Consider the following 15,982-nt stretch of genomic DNA (forward strand, 5'->3'; position numbering starts at 1 on the left):
ATTCTATGCACACACACACACAATAATTTGTGCCTGTGTTCCTAATACATAACTAAGCGTGAAGAGCATGTCATGTGCTTTAGCAACAGCCCTCCTGTAAATAAGGAAATGCAACCTCTGTTGCTGATTTATGAAAAAAGCAGCAAGGGGATCTTCTCGGGTGTCTTGTGAGGTCTGTGGGGCCCTTCAAGAAAGAGGAGCCATTTCTGTGCCCTGAGCCCCTGTCAGAGAGAAAGGCAGGACAACAACAGCAACAACAACTACAATTCTGATGCACATTGTTGAAAAGTTCTTGCCCCTCCTGATCCGCTGCCCCAAATTGCACTGGAGTGAATTGGGCCAGAGTCCAGCTTGCCAGGATCAAAGAACTGCAGAGTTCTGAATCAGACCGTTGACCCATCTACCTCAGGATGGCCTACACTGATTGGCAGCAGCTGCTCTCTGGGTTTCTCTCCCAGCCTTACAAAACACTCGGATTACGTTGTTGTTGTTTAGTCGTTTAGTCGTGTCCGACTCTTCGTGACCCCATGGACCAGAGCACGCCAGGCACCTCTGTCCTCCACTACCTCCCACAGTTTGGTCAAACTCATGCTGGTAACCTCGAAAACACTATCCAACCATCTCGTCCTCTGTCGCCCCCTTCTCCTTGTGCCCTCCATCTTTCCCAGCATCAGTGTCTTCTCCAGGGAGTCTTCGGATTACGTAGAGCATGTTATATATCTGAATTCCCACTCAACAGATTGTAGGAATGCAAAATAGAATCGTAGAGTAGGGAGGGACCCTGGGGGTCATCTAGTCCAACCCCCTGCAAGGCAGGATAATCAGGAGACATTGGACAAAGGCGCCCTTTTGGAGAACAAGAACTGCAGGATCCTCCTGCGCAGCTCCCGGGTCCGGATGCCCTAAATGACGGGGTTGAGCACCGGGGGCAAAATGAGGTAGAGATTGGCAATGAGGATATGTGCACAATGGGGGATGTTGCGTCCGAAGCGGTGGGTGAGAAGGGAGAAGAAGGCAGGAGTGTAGAAGACAAAAATGACTGCAACATGAGAGCCACAAGTGCCCAAGGATTTGAGCCGGGCCTCTTTGGAGGGGAGCCGGAAAACAGACCGCAAGATCAGCACATAGGACAAAAGAATGAAGACCACATCAAGCATGAGGATGGTAATAGTGAACAAGCCATAAATCATATTGATCCGGATGTCAGCACAGGCCAGCTTGGCGATGCCCATGTGCTCACAGTAGGTGTGGGCAAGGATGACGTGATCGCTGCAAAAGGGCAGGCAGAGAGTCAACAGGGCAATGGGCAGCACAAATAGGAATGTCCTCGGCACAACGGAAGGACACATCCAGGCTACCCTTGCCTTGGTCAAGATGGTGGTGTATCTCAGAGGGTCACAGATGGCCACATACCTGTCTGTTAACGGAAAATCAAGGGTCCTCTTGGGCAAATGAAGACACCGACCAGAGCAAGTCAGAGCAAAACAGCAGCCAGTAGGCTCGGTCTTTATTTAAGAAAGACTGTCGCGACAGGACTCCCACCGCCCACGATGTGAAGCAAGATGGAAGCCCCGAACAAAGGGAGACCCTAACTTTTATTAGTTGCTAATCCCCTTAGCTACACCCTCAGAATTACATCATATTTACATCATGATTATATTAAAAATAGGAGGAGTTGGGGAGGAGCCGCACAGGTAACTCGAGTGTCTTGACACCTGGCCGGAGCCTCCTTCCCCCTCCCTACATGAGTCATATTCAAGAACAAAGGGAAAGGGTGAAGTTTCCTGCCCCCTGAGGGGAATCCGGTCACAGTCCTTTGTAAGAGTCCGCGCGGAATACACTATGACATGCAGTTCATTATGTCCCTGATAGCCTTCTGTCTGAGCCCATCACCGATGGCTATCAAGGTTGTCACGTATACTAGGAAGGAACACAGAGTACGTGACTGCTCGGTGAAGGGATTATGGCCGCTTGATATCAGGTCACCCCCCCTTTGGTAGTCCTTGCAATATGCAGTAGAATAAAAGTGGTCCGGTGAAAATCCGAAGTACGGTTGATTTTTAGTGGATTTATAAAGAATATCGTCCTTGAAGTTCAAAGCACTTTCGCCTTCAGGAAGTGGCTTGCTACATTTTGATTAAATCAGTCACGGTCAATTTAACCCGGAAACTTTGTATTAAGAGCTGTCAAAGGTAGGGAAGAGAGCGGCAGTAGCCTGCAGTACCTGCGTGGCCGCCGCAAGAGGCGCTGTTCGGTAACACTGATTGGCTGAGGCGGCCGCCGATTGACAGCAGAGCTCGGTCGGTCGGTCTCCTCGCAATAAAAATAGGACTATGTGGAGCGCTATGGCGGGAAGCTGTCAAGCCAGCGCTTCCTTATTTACGGAAGGCTTTAGGGATGGCCCTCTAAAAGGGACATTTCCAGGGTCAGGGAGGGGAGATGTGTGCGTGTGTGAGTGTGGTGCTTGTGTAACACGTGTCAGTGAGTTGGGGGGGGTTTCCGGCGACAGTTCCCCCCTTCGGAGATAAGATTGCGAAGGTAGGGAAACCGCGCAATCCTTTTCTCCGCATAATCAATAGAGGCTTGACATGTCATACCTAGAGTCCAGGGTCCGGAGGTGGTGCAAGGGTCCCATCTCGATGGGAGTTGACTGGATTTCTGATGTCGGTGGTCGGTGGATGGTGGTCGATCGCGGACGTAGGATAGGAAGGCAAGAGCCGCAAGTTTGACAGCACATCGGGAAGCAGTGGATCATGCAGCAGAAGAAAACAACGCAGATGGCAACAGTGATCAATATTAAGAGGCCGTTCCCCAGAAGTTGTTTTATCCAAGTCGACCCAGGTAGCCAGTTCCAGAATTGAGTGTCCGACAGACCTTCATGTTGGATATCCCTAAGTTTATCGGTCAGTTTGTAGATGTTATTAAGGTGTCCTGTGATGTTCAAGGTCTGGTCAGTGACGTGCGTGCAGCATTCGGTTCCTATGAAGGCACAAACCCCTCCAGTTGAGGCGAGTACGTAGTCCAAAGCAAGGCGGTTCTGGATCGAATTCTGCCTGACCTCTGTTAATTCAGTTAAGATGGATTGGGTAGCTGCGTTGGATTCTTCCATAAAGTTTAGCAGTATGTCGGTCAGCTTGAGGATATCGACGTGGTTGGAGCCGGCCCCATATGCGGGAAAGAGGGCCCGGCCGTAAGTTTCCCCGTTGGCTGCAACATCGGAGAGTTCTGCCAAATTTTTCGCTCTCTTGTTGCGCCTCTTTCCGGGGGGGAGTTCTTGGGTAACACGGACCCCAGGTAAAATTAGTCCAAGGTAACAGGTGCCACGGGAGTGGGGGCTGGACCATGTATAGCCGCGGTGGCCGCAAATCCAGAACAGCCCCTGCAGGCACGAGTCTATGTGCCCAGTATGGAAGGTGCGGAAGAAGCACTGGGAAATCGGGGAAGGGTCCCAGGGGTCAGGCAAGTTCATCACACGTTTCCATGCGGACAATAGGGCAGGGTGGGTGGAGGGTTTGCCTTGGTGCCATAGGGTAATCCTGCCGCTTAAGGTAATATCAAGGGTGTACTTACAGGTGCTCTCGCCGATAACTTTGTCGTTGCCACTGAATTTCCGGCAGAGGTCGCCTGTTGTGGGTCCGGTCAGGTAGATGTACTGGTGGGTTAAATTCACAGCGGTCAGGTTCCAGGACCGTACATCAGCGGAAAGGTGTTGTTCTAAAGTGAGGGGCACTCCAAGGAATGGTATGCCACTGTGGAGGTGTGAAGGAGCGTTGGCGCAGATCCAGCATTCGTTGGCGGTTGTTCGTTTTGCAATTTGGGAGATCAGTTTTACATAGGTGTTGGAATGCCAGGTGGACAAGAGGTAGTTGTTGTTGGGGTCTTGGGACGTTGACAGTTCCCCCCTTTGTCGAGGTGCAGTGCCCGCCGGGTGAAGGGGGTCTTGGCGCAACAGGTAGGTTAAGTTTGTGGCAAGGCCTCCACATCTCTGGGGGCCGGTGGTGTCCCATTCTGTTGTTGGAGGTACGGAGTAATGCCATCCTTCTAGGTATGCCTTGCCGTCCCAATTGGAGGCTAATCCAATATCCCAGATGCAGCAGTACCTTCGGAGGCAGATGCCTTGTAAAATGGTTTGGCGGGGGGTGGAATCTACCCTTTGGCAGTAAAATCCGTGGATCAACCGATCTGTGGGGTGGTTCTGGTCAGTATAAACTGACTCTCCGCCACCGTTGTCGAGGACAGTCCAGTTCAGTGCTTGTTTAGGTGTACCGTCAGAAAAAAGCACGTAAGAGCCATTGAGGCAATGAGCACGGTTCCAGGGGCCGTCTCTGGTGAGGACGAGTTTCCCTAGAGGTGTGAACGATGGTGAGCGAACAAAAAGTTCCCAGGTTTGGTGTGCGGCGAGGATAGGTGAGATGGAATGTCGGAGGAGCACGCGGGTCTCTGGCAGGCAGAATTCAAAATCTCCAAGGCGGTCTAATGTTCCTTGTTTCACCATGTCGACAATCCCATAGTCTAGGTGTTTGTATTCAGTTTGTAATCCAGGGCAATAGGAATGTGTGATCGTAGCGGCGGTGAGTTGAAGGAGGAGCATGGTCGGTATGGCGGTGGTCATCGTCCAATGGGGAGCGATGAGATGGTGTGGAGCTGTCAAGCTGCAGAGCTGTCAAATGGGGAGCGATGAGATGGTGTAGCTTTCCGGAGTTTCAGACGGATGGGGGGTTGACCTTTTGGATTAGTTGCAGTGATGAGTTCGGAGGACCAAAGCGTTGACGTGTGAGGTGAGTCCGGTCCGGTCTGTTGGGCCCGATTCGTGCCCCGATCTGGTCCGGTCTGTTGGGCCCGATTCGTGCCCCGATCTGGTCCGGTCTGTTGGGCTCGATTCGTGCCCCGATCTGGTCCGGTCTGTTGGGCTCGATTCGTGCCCCGATCTGGTCCGGTCTGTTGGGCTTGATTCGTGCCCCGATCTGGTCCGGTCTGTTGTTTCTGGTCGTTGTAGCTGTCGTCGTCTGCTGGTTGGCGTGGGACGTGGTAGGGTGACTCGTCTGGTGTGGGTTCGGGTGGTAAAGCCGGCTTGCAGCGGGTATGATGCAACCAGGCAGTCTTTTCCGCTACCTTAATAGAAGTTGGAGTGGTTAAAAGTACTTGGTAGGGGCCCTCCCAGGTGGGCTGTAGGGGTACCTTGTGATATGTTTTTGCTAATATCCAGTCCCCTGGTTGGTACGAGTGAATGTTTTCATCTAGAGGGATGTTTTGGCTTGAGGCAGCATATCTGTGGAGATGAATGAGTTGCCTCTGTAGATGTATCACATATTGTGTCAATTCTGACTCGCCTACCTCTAACTCGGAAGTTGGAAATTGGGTATTATATACCGGGGAGGGTCTACCAAAGAGTATTTCATAGGGGGATAGGTTTAAGTTTCCCCGGGGACAAGCCCTGAGATTATGTAGAACTAGGGGAGAGCGTTAATCCACTTGATTCCGGTGTCTTTACAGAGCTTCCCTAGTTGTGACTTCAGCTGTTGATTCATTCTTTCAACCTGGCCTGAGGATGGGGGATGGTATGGGGTGTGCAGTTTCCATTTGATCCCTAGGGCTTTGGCGACTTGCTGAACTATCTCTGAGGTGAAATGGGAGCCCCTGTCGCTGTCTATATGTCTCGGTACCCCGAAGCGTGGTATTATTTCGTGCAATAGAGTCTTTGCAACTGTTTGGGCATTAGCTCGGCGAGCTGGGAGGCATTCCACCCATCCGGTCAATTGATCAATGATGACAAGGGCATGCTTGTAACCTTGACAGGGGGGCAAGTCTATGAAATCCACTTGAAGACTTTCAAAAGGTACAAAAGCCCATGGTCTGGCCCCGGGTGGGCTTCTGGCTGTATGCTTGGGATTAAATGTTTGACAAGTGTGACAGTTCTTAACTGCCGTCTTCGCGGCAAGGGCTAGTCCAGGGGCATACCAGCAGCGTTGTACTGAGTCTATAAGCTTGTCCCTTCCCCAGTGGGTACACCGATGCAAAATTCTTACGTGTTTGGGCACCCATAATCTGGGCATTATAAGTCTCTTGTCGGGAAGGTACCAGATGCCATTCTCAAGGACGGCTCCGTGTTCCTCCCACCCTTTCCTTTCTTCAGGGGTGGCGGTTTTATACATCAGGTCAAAATCTACGTCAGAGGGAACTTGGGGTCCCTGGAATTCATTATCTGAAGACAGTGGTTGGAGGGCTGCTTCCTGTGCCATGTGATCTGCGCAGCGGTTCCCTGTGGATATTGGGTCTTTCCCCTTGGTGTGAGCTTTACAGTGGACTACCGCTATTTCCTCAGGGAGGTGTATGGAGTCCATTAGGCGCTGTACTAGGGGTGCATGGGCGATCTTAGTGCCCGCAGCAGTTAGAAAGCCTTTCTGCAGCCAGATTTGTCCCGTGGCATGAACTAAACCGAAGCAGTATTTGGAGTCTGTGTAGATTGTGACTCTTTTTCCTGCCGCTAACTCACATGCTCGAATTAAAGCGATGAGTTCGGCTGCTTGTGCACTATACTTGGCGTGAACAGGACGCGCTTCCAAGATATCTGTGTCACTAACAACCGCATATCCGCTCTTTCGCTCTCCTCCTACTATTTTTGAACTTCCGTCCGTGTACAGTACTAAGTGGGGGTTATCTAAAGGGACATAGTCAAGGTCTTCTCGTGGTTTCTCTGCATGTCGTACTACTTGGCTGCAGTCATGGTGTGGGGTGCCGTCATCAGGGAGGGGAAGGAGGGTTGCGGGATTTAAGGAATTCACCCTCTTTATGGTAACATTAGACGGACTGAGGAGGATGGCTTCGTATTTGTTGAGTCTTTGTATCGTGAAGCGTTGGCACCCTTGCAAGCTGAGAAGGGTAGCGACAGCGTGGGGGACGTTTAAGGTTAACTCATGTCCAAGTACAGTTTCTTGAGCCTTTTCTAGGAGTAGTGCTGCAGCTGCTACTGCTCTAAGGCAGTGTTTCCCAAACGTTTTGGGGCTACGGCACACCTGTTTGCCGGGAAAAAATCTCGCGGCACACCACCATTAAAGCCCCGCCCCGTGACGTCAGCGCGCAGCGTCACGCCGGGAGGGACGCACAAAAATGAACGTTTTTTCCCTTCCCCTTGCCGGGGTGGGAGGAGGCAGCAGAGCGAGGGACGGCGGCAGCTGAGGCGGCGGCGGCTGTTGTGGTGGTGGCGGCGATAGCGGGCGGAGGAGGAGCCGTCGCCGGGAGTTGCTGCTGCTGCTGTTGCTGCTGCTGCCCGGACATGCCGGCCTCCTCCTCCTCCGCTGTCTCGCGCTCCTCCCTTTTGCGCGCGCTGCCCCGCCGCTCGGCACCACCACCGCGGAGCCGCCCCCGGCTCGACGCGGATCCTCGCCGCCGCCGCCGCCTCTCGCCGCCCGACTCGCCCGCCTCCCTCCCACGGCACACCAGCCGGTGTCTCACGGCACACTAGTGTGCCGCGGAACACCGGTTGGGAAACACTGCTCTAAGGCATCCAACAGTCCCCATTATCGTGGTGTCTAGTTGAAGGCTGTAGTACGCCACGGGTCTATTCCTTCCCTGAAAAGGTTGTGTAAGGACGCCTGAGGCTACCCCTTTATTTTCGTGGACAAATAAGGAGAAGGGCAGCCTATAGTCTGGGAGTCCAAGAGCGGGCGAGGACCTTAATTCCCGTTTGATGCATTCAAAGGCTTCGAGTGCCTCTGCAGTCCATTGCAATTGATCTGGGGCGCTATCGTGCGTCATTGCAGTGAGGGGCCGAGTGAACTCGCCATAACGGGGGATCCATGCTCGGCAAAATCCACTCATTCCAATGAAACCCCTGAGTTGTCTCTTGGTTTTTGGAAGGGGCAGTCTTGTAATGGCCTCGATCCTATCGGTGGTGAGGGCACGGGTACCTTGTCCGAGGATGTGGCCAAGATATTTTACCTCCTTTTGGCAGTATTGTATCTTCTTTGGGGATACTTTGTGGCCTTTATGTGCTAATATTGTCAGGAGAGTTATAGTATCTGATTTACAGGATTCCAAATCTCGCCCGCAGAGTAAGATATCATCTACGTAAAGTCTGATGGCGGAGCCACCCGGAAGGTTCACATCAAGGAGATCTTGGTGTAATATGGAGGAGAAAATTGCTGGGGACTCTACATATCCCTGGGGTAACCGGGTCCACGTTAATTGGCCTGTTTGCCAGGTAAAGGCGAAGAGAAACTGACTTTCTGGATCCACGGGGATACTGAAGAAAGCGGAGCACAGATCTATTACGGAATAAACTACAGTTCCCTCCGGGATGGTGCTTAAAAGGTGGTGTGGGTTCGCCACCACGGCGTGTCTGGGAATAACGAAGGAATTAATCAATCGAAGGTCTTGCACCAAGCGCCATTTTACGGGGTTGGTATTCGGCTTTTTGACTGGAAGTAGGGGGGTATTACATGGTGAGGCACAGGGAACTAGAATTCCCATTTTTAGAAATTCATCGATCATCGGAGTGAGACCGTCGATTGCTTCGGGAGGTAGGGGATATTGTTTAGTACAGGGAAAGGGCAGGTCTTTCCTATAGTTGACTTTTACTGGGGTTGCAGACTTTAGAAGTCCTACAGAGGTCGATTCAGTTCCCCATAGCCAAGAAGGGACACTATTCAGAAGTTCAGGAGGAAGATCAATGGGTTTGTTGCTAGCTTCTTGCAGGACTCCTTGGAAGTTGAATATGGAGTCATTTGGCATATGTAAGTAAATTCCTTCCTGGCCGCATTGAATAGTAGCATTTAGTTTACATAGCAGATCCCTACCGAGAAGGTTGACTGGGCTGGAGGTCAATAGGAAAGTATGTTTAACTGATAACGGTCCGACGGAGACCTTTGCAGGTTTGGATAAAGGGCAATTTCGGGGGATCCCATCGAGCCCCATTACGGTTTTGGTTTCTTCTCCTGGGGTTAAATGGCTGTTAGTGAGGGTGGAGTAAGTGGCCCCAGTGTCCAAGAGACAGTCATAGGACTGTCCATCGATTTGCATGGTGCATATGGGGTCTGTTGAGGATAATTGCCAAACTGGGCAGAGAAATGAGAAAGAGGCGGGATCTGCTTTTAATTGTCAATGTTCTTGATATTCTTCCATCACCATTTCGTGGGTTGGGTTTGTAGGATGGTTCCCTTGGCTAAAGGGGTTAGTGGCGCCGTAGGGTAGGTTTCGGGGCCGCGGTTGCGGAGGTCCCGCACGGGGTTGTATTTGGGCTGGGGATCGGTTCGCATCGTAGGAAGAGATTGGTTCCCTACTCCTAGGATATGCACCTTCTTTGTATTCTGGCCTGTATGGTTTAGGATTTTTATATTCAGACCTCCTGGTCAGAAGAGGACAGTATCTTTTTATGTGCCCGACTTCCTCACAGTGGAAACAGACGCGTTCGTCCTGTAATTCCGGTGCGCCTGATTTAAATTTTTCTTTGAAGGTGGGAACCGCGGCCGCATAAGCTAATACTCGGGGAGGGTCGGGTTTTTGGTCTTTCTTCTTCCTCTCATCCCTCGAGTTAAAAACGGACTTTGCGATGGAAAGAATTTCGTTTATGGTTTTACCATCGTATCCGAGATGTGAATTTAATGCCTTTCGGATGTCGGCGGTGGCTTGATCTTTAAAAAAACCTTTGACTATCACTTCGTGCTGTGGGCTCTCCGGGTCTATTCCACCCCAGGTCTTAATAGCGGAGACTAGCCATGAATAGTAGTCAGAGGGATGTTCGTCAGGTCCCTGAAGGACCGCTTGGACTTTGGTCCAGTTTACAGTTCGCTGTCCTGCAGCTTTAATGCCATCTAGGATGGCCTTCTTGAAAATTTTTAGACCCCATTGGCCATCGGTAGTGTTATAGTTCCAGTCAGGGTCGTTAAGTAACATCTGAGTGGTCAGTGGGGTCATTGAGGTGGGACAGTTTGGCTGGTATCCTTCCCGGCTGAGGGCTTCTCCCGCCTTTGCTAAGATCTCCCTCTTCTCTGCCTCATTAAAGAGGGCTCCCAACAACATGTGCACATCCGCCCATGTGGGGTTGTGAGTGGAGAAGATGGTAGCCACTTGGCGGTGGCATTTGTCTGGGTCGTCTCGTAGAGAGGGCATCTTATCGGACCAGTTCATTAGGTCAGAGGTAAGGAAGGGCTGGTGAGTAAAAACCATACGGGGAGGGTCTCCTGCTCTGACGGGAGGTATAGGTAATGCACGCAGTGGAAAGGCACCTTCTATTTCTCCGTTTAGCAGATTGTCCCTGTTTCTGGTCCTACTGGAAACAGGTCCCTCTCTTCCTTCAGTTAGGAGCTGCCCACTGAGCAAAGGCCCAAGGTCCAAGTCTGCCTGGTTCTCTGCCGAGTTCGATGCGCTTGAGGAAGGATCGGACGGCAGTGTGTTAGGTGTGCTTTGGGGAGGGGCAGTGGCTGTGGCTGGTGGGTTCGTTATATTCTCCCTTGGTCCTACGCCTGGTGGGTTTGCTACGTCCTCCCTCGGTCCTGTGCCTCCCCCTCTGGCTCCTGTCCTGCCTCCCGCACCGGGCCCTGGCTGTCGGGGTGCTTCGGGTTCAGGGTAGTAGAAGGGGACGAGGGTTCGATCCAATTGTTCCTCCTGAGCTCTAATCTCATCGTATGGGGGGGGGTCCACTTGTTTTTAAAACAGCCATTTGGCGGACGATTTGGGCTTGCTGTCGTTGAAATAATTCGCGGGCTTCGGCAAAGGCGTTCAGGTAGTATAGTTGTCGGGGCCTCTCGTCAGCCAGGTAAGTTTTAAGTGCTTGCATTTTTTGAAGATTAAAAGAGCCGTGGCATGGCCATCTAGAAGCTGGCTCTAGGTGGTGGGTAAAAGCAACCCACGAGATGTTACAAAGGTCCCTCAGCTTGGACTTTGAGAGCCCCTTTCTCCCTTTCAGTTCCTTCCAGTTTAAGAGGACGAATTGAAGAGGGGTATCAGAGTCCTCCCTGTGGCGGAAAGGCTCCGCGGAAGCCTTGTCGCCGGGAGGAGTCCAGTCTGAGTGTTTGGAAGCTTGGGCTCCCATTCTCTCTTCTCTATCAGGTTGTTGTTTCGCTAGCGAAGAACGCTAAAGGCAGAAAGGGATGAACGTACACACACAAGGGAAGAGGGAAGAGGGTTTGGGAAGAAAGGGGTAGAAAGAGATCCTTTCAGTATGTTGGAATGTCCTTATCTTAGTGGAATCTCTACTTATTTCTGAACCACAAACCTCGAGCCTGAACGGAAATCTAAACCACGGGTCGCTGCCCGGAAACCTAAACCACAGGTCTCTGCCCGGAAACCTAAACCACGGGTCTCTGCCCGGAAACCTAAACTACGGGTCTCTGCCCGGAAACCTAAACCACGGGTCTCTGCCCGGAAACCTAAACCACGGGTCTCTGCCCGGAAACCTAAACCACGGGTCTCTGCCCAGAAACCTAAACCACGGGTCTCTGCCCGGAAACCTAAACCACGGGTCTCTGCCCGGAAACCTAAACCACGGTACCATTTCAATGCTAATCCTAGTGTGGGGCCCCAATTGTGAACCTCCCCTCTATCCTCCACAACAGCCCCCTGCCTAGCCTTTAAACTAAATTCGGCTTCCCTACTGGACGCCTGCGTAGTGCAGTGCCAGATCGGACTCCGAGAAAAACAAAGGTTTGAAAGGAAGCAAATGACCTTGCGTTCTCACGTACCCGGGTCATCCCTAACAAAGGTCGCCGGGCAGGAGGGGCGGCTTCATTTGCACAGGCAGATAAGGTGGAGAGAGATTTGTAAGGGCACCCCTGGACGACTCCGAAAGGGGTGTCAGAGAAATAACAGGCACCGCGCTTCCCTGGCCACACTTCCGAAAGGGAAAACGGGGAGAAAAGGAGAGAGAGATTTGTAAGGGACGCCTTTGGCCGACTCCGAAAAAGGACGTCAGAGAAACAATAAGCACCACGTTTTCCTGGCCATACTTCCGAAAGGGAAAACGGGGAGAAAAGGGAAAGGAGGCTCAAGATTTTGCAGATGCAACGTTGGAAATAAAGGAGAAAGATTTGGCTGTTGTGGAGACGTTATTTTCCACCCTCCTCCCAATGTACTTTCTTCAGAACCATACTCACGTCCGTTGATGTCCCTCGCAGATCCCGGGATCTTTTCTTAGCCGGCTTTACCTCGCCTTTGCTCTCTCTGGTTGGGCTTCTGGTGACGGTTGATTACCGCCCGCAAAGAGGAGGCAGGGAGAGGAAGAAAAGGATCCCCGGGCTAAGGTAGCCGGTGGCGCCCGATCCCCTCTATCTCCCCTCTCACCTTTACAGGAGAACCAAGTGTCCCTGAGTCGCGGTCGCCAACTGTTAACGGAAAATCAAGGGTCCTCTTGGGCAAATGAAGACACCGACCAGAGCAAGTCAGAGCAAAACAGCAGCCAGTAGGCTCGGTCTTTATTTAAGAAAGACTGTCGCGACAGGACTCCCACCGCCCACAATGTGAAGCAAGATGGAAGCCCCGAACAAAGGGAGACCCTAACTTTTATTAGTTGCTAATCCCCTTAGCTACACCCTCAGAATTACATCATATTTACATCATGATTATATTAAAAATAGGAGGAGTTGGGGAGGAGCCGCACAGGTAACTCGAGTGTCTTGACACCTGGCCGGAGCCTCCTTCCCCCTCCCTACATGAGTCATATTCAAGAACAAAGGGAAAGGGCGAAGTTTCCTGCCCCCTGAGGGGAATCCGGTCACAGTCCTTTGTAAGAGTCTGCGCGGAATACACTATGACATGCAGTTCATTATGTCCCTGATAGCCTTCTGTCTGAGCCCATCACCGATGGTTATCAAGGTTGTCACGTATACTAGGAAGGAACACAGAGTACGTGACTGCTCGGTGAAGGGATTATGGCCGCTTGATATCAGGTCACCCCCCTTTGGTAGTCCTTGCAATATGCAGTAGAATAAAAGTGGTCCGGTGAAAATCCGAAGTACGGTTGATTTTTAGTGGATTTATAAAGAATATCGTCCTTGAAGTTCAAAGCACTTTCGCCTTCAGGAAGTGGCTTGCTACATTTTGATTAAATCAGTCACGGTCAATTTAACCCGGAAACTTTGTATTAAGAGCTGTCAAAGGTAGGGAAGAGAGCGGCAGTAGCCTGCAGTACCTGCGTGGCCGCCGCAAGAGGCGCTGTTCGGTAACACTGATTGGCTGAGGCGGCCGCCGATTGACAGCAGAGCTCGGTCGGTCGGTCTACTCGCAATAAAAATAGGACTATGTGGAGCGCTATGGCGGGAAGCTGTCAAGCCAGCGCTTCCTTATTTACGGAAGGCTTTAGGGATGGCCCTCTAAAAGGGACATTTCCAGGGTCAGGGAGGGGAGATGTGTGCGTGTGTGAGTGTGGTGCTTGTGTAACACGTGTCAGTGAGTTGGGGGGGGGTTTCCGGCGACATGTCAAAGGCCATGGCTAGCAGCACGACAGACTCCATCCCCGTGAAGCTGTGGATGAAGAACATCTGAGCCAGGCAGGCCCCATGGCCGATCTCCCCAAGGCCAAACCAGAAGATGGCCAGCGTCTTGGGCAGAGTGGAGGTGGAGAGGCCCAGGTCGATGGCCGGAAGGACGGAGAGGAAGTAGAACATGGGCTGGTGGAGGCTGGCTTCCGTTTTGATGATGAAGAGGATGGTGCAGTTGCCCACGAGAGCAACCAGGTAGCCAAGGCAGAAGGGGATGGAGATCCAGGAGTGAAGCGCCTCCAGCCCCGGGACCCCCAGCAGGATGAAGGTGGGGGAATAAAAGTGGGTGGCATTCGAAAGGGGCATTCTCCTCCTGGACCCAGCCAGAGAACAGGTCACTGCGACCCTGCCATGAAGAAGAAAACATGCCAGCATTTTCCTCCATGGCTCCTCATAGACACATAGACCCTTGCCTAGCAATCCTGTTTCATGTTAAGAAAACAATTGTGTGTTTGTGTGGAGGGGATGTGCCTGCTAGCTGGATTTGGCCAGAGTGTAGGTCCCTGTGTCCGACCAAAGAAAATGCAAAAAGCAGCCTGCACACTGCTGTATGAGGACCTTTCCTGTCTGCTCCTCCTCTCCCGCCCATCCATTCATTGGGCCAATTTAGTCTGACAAAGCTGGTGGGGGTGGCGGCTCTCCACTTTCCTCATCCTGTACATGGTTCTATATTCTTCTGTCGTGTGTCCCCCCCCCCCCGCCACATTTCCCACTAATGTCTCCTTCATCAAAACCAGCCTTTCTCTGCGGGGAACCTGATTCCTCCACCACCACACGCCCTGATCTTCTCATTCACCTCTTGCAGCTCTACAGTGACCAGAGCTGGACATACCAATTGCAACAAAGGTTCTTTGGAAGGAGAGGTAACTTGCTCTCCTCCTCCTTCCAAAAATGGTCCCGGCAACTGCCCCTCCCTCCCCATCTCAGCCTCTTAATCTCAGGGTCAAGCCCCATGTTGGGCGAAAAAGTCCCTAAATGTGGGGAATTGGACTAGAAGCACCTTGTGGTCCCTTCCAACTTGTCCATTCTATGATTTTATTACTCCCCTCCTTTCCACTCACCTTGAGAGGACCTTTTGTTCTGCCAGCTCACCTACAGATCAACACAGCAAGGTGTGCCCTGCTGAGCCACAGTGTCAAAGGTCTACTGGCAGCTGCATCGTGGATGGAGGAGCATCCCTCAGATCTGACTGCACTTGGCTGACCAGAAAGCAGCATTTCTGCCAAGCCTTGCGGGACCTTGCTCCCCCTGGCAACTCATTGACTGAGCTTGTTGAGGGCTGGAATACCCAGCTCCTGGCAGCCATCGATGAGATCGCACCTAAGCGCCCTCTGTGACCCCGCAGAACCCGGGCTCCCTGGTTTACCGAGGAGCTCCGGAAAATGAAGCGGGACCTCAGACGGCTAGAGCGAGTACGGCGGGGTGCCTGTGACGGAGCCTCAAGAACATCTTATAGGGCTTTTGTAGTAAACGGTTCCACTCGTCCACCCTATCCCCCCCTCACCTGACTCTGCTCTCCGGCCAATTCAGGTTCCTGGAATAGGTTGGCGAGGGAAATTACTTTTCAAACACAGACTGAAATCACACCGGTAAGGCTGCCACCACTCCCTTTAGTTCAGGGAATTCCAGAGACACCACCCAGGGAGGAGAGTGTGTCCAATTATCCTGGCAATCCCCACTCCTTACAAGCGGCATCCACAAGCTTGCAGGCAGAAATTCACACGGTAAAGCGTGACTAAACGGAAGGCTTGGATTTAGCTATTCCCTCGGAAAAGGCACAACCACCAACAGGTTCTACTAAAAGGTTTATTTTAAAAGAATAACAGAAAACATGTTGAAAATCAACAGGCACGTCTTAAAAGACTTACAAACATGAAAATAACAACGCTGTATATTATCACTAGCTATACATACTCACAAAAGAACAGAGTTAGAATAGTCAGTAGTCCTTTCAAGCTGTTGCGTAATGGAGATGTTTGAGGATTTCCATTTCAAAAGGACGAAGCGGCTGCTAACGATGGTAGTTACAGCCGGGCATCTTTGCGAGTTGCAGAGCAAAGGCAGAGAGCCACTAACAAAACATCCCTTGATCTTTTATCCACAATTCTGACTTTGCGTCGTAACTTTTGGCCAATCAAGAGTCTTAATTTGATCAGCTCATTCTTTTGCAGCTGGGTCAATTTAGGCTTGAACCCTTAATCAAAGAATCTTCCTCCCACCTGTGGAAATTAACCAGATCCCAAATTCTCAGCAGTTTGAAAACAAACAACCTCCGGGAAGGAGGAAGAGATTCACACCCACAACCCAGGTGCCAAACCTTCCATTAATCAAGGACCCCTTTCCTCCCATAAACCTCTCATGGCAAGGAGCCAGAAAGTCTGGGTTTTAAAGATAACACAACTCACTTTCCCAGGGTCCTTGCGGCTGACAGAATACCCACAAGGCCACATTCTTCTTCTTGACCAAGGAATGATTTTTCTAACAATGATAACTTCACTACAGCTTTTATG

The 15,982-nt window shown here is 51.5% G+C and overlaps 4 protein-coding genes across 4 annotated transcripts in view; 1 reads left to right on the forward strand and 3 right to left on the reverse strand.

The window, feature by feature from the left end:
• LOC309530315 (uncharacterized protein) overlaps positions 1-15,982 on the reverse strand; it is a 367,943-nt gene that overhangs the window by 315,685 nt on the left and 36,276 nt on the right. The gene's annotated exons all lie outside the window — the stretch shown is intronic.
• Positions 1-15,982, forward strand: part of LOC309530282 (uncharacterized protein) — a 487,095-nt gene that overhangs the window by 134,286 nt on the left and 336,827 nt on the right. The window lies entirely within an intron of this gene.
• Positions 1-15,982, reverse strand: part of LOC309530302 (uncharacterized protein) — a 218,749-nt gene that overhangs the window by 20,235 nt on the left and 182,532 nt on the right. The gene's annotated exons all lie outside the window — the stretch shown is intronic.
• Positions 481-14,681, reverse strand: LOC309530520 (olfactory receptor 52E4-like). Its single transcript, XM_082219545.1, has 2 exons — positions 13,408-14,681; positions 481-1,413 (listed from the first exon to the last, which is right to left on the reverse strand). The coding sequence occupies exons 1-2, from the start codon at positions 13,845-13,847 to the stop codon at positions 903-905; spliced, it is 951 nt and encodes a 316-aa protein (XP_082075671.1). The 5' UTR covers positions 13,848-14,681; the 3' UTR covers positions 481-902.

Source organism: Podarcis vaucheri (genome assembly GCF_965113315.1).
Source record: "Podarcis vaucheri genome assembly, chromosome: 4".
Taxonomy (NCBI): domain Eukaryota; kingdom Metazoa; phylum Chordata; class Lepidosauria; order Squamata; family Lacertidae; genus Podarcis; species Podarcis vaucheri.

Excerpts from the sequence above, each read along its gene's own strand:
- LOC309530520 (XM_082219545.1), bottom strand. The coding sequence starts at position 13,847 with ATGCTGGCATGTTTTCTTCTTCATGGCAGGGTCGCAGTGACCTGTTCT. Across the intron at positions 1,414-13,407 it reads CTAGCCATGGCCTTTGACAT|GTATGTGGCCATCTGTGACC; the intron begins GTCGCCGGAAAC and ends GTTAACAGACAG.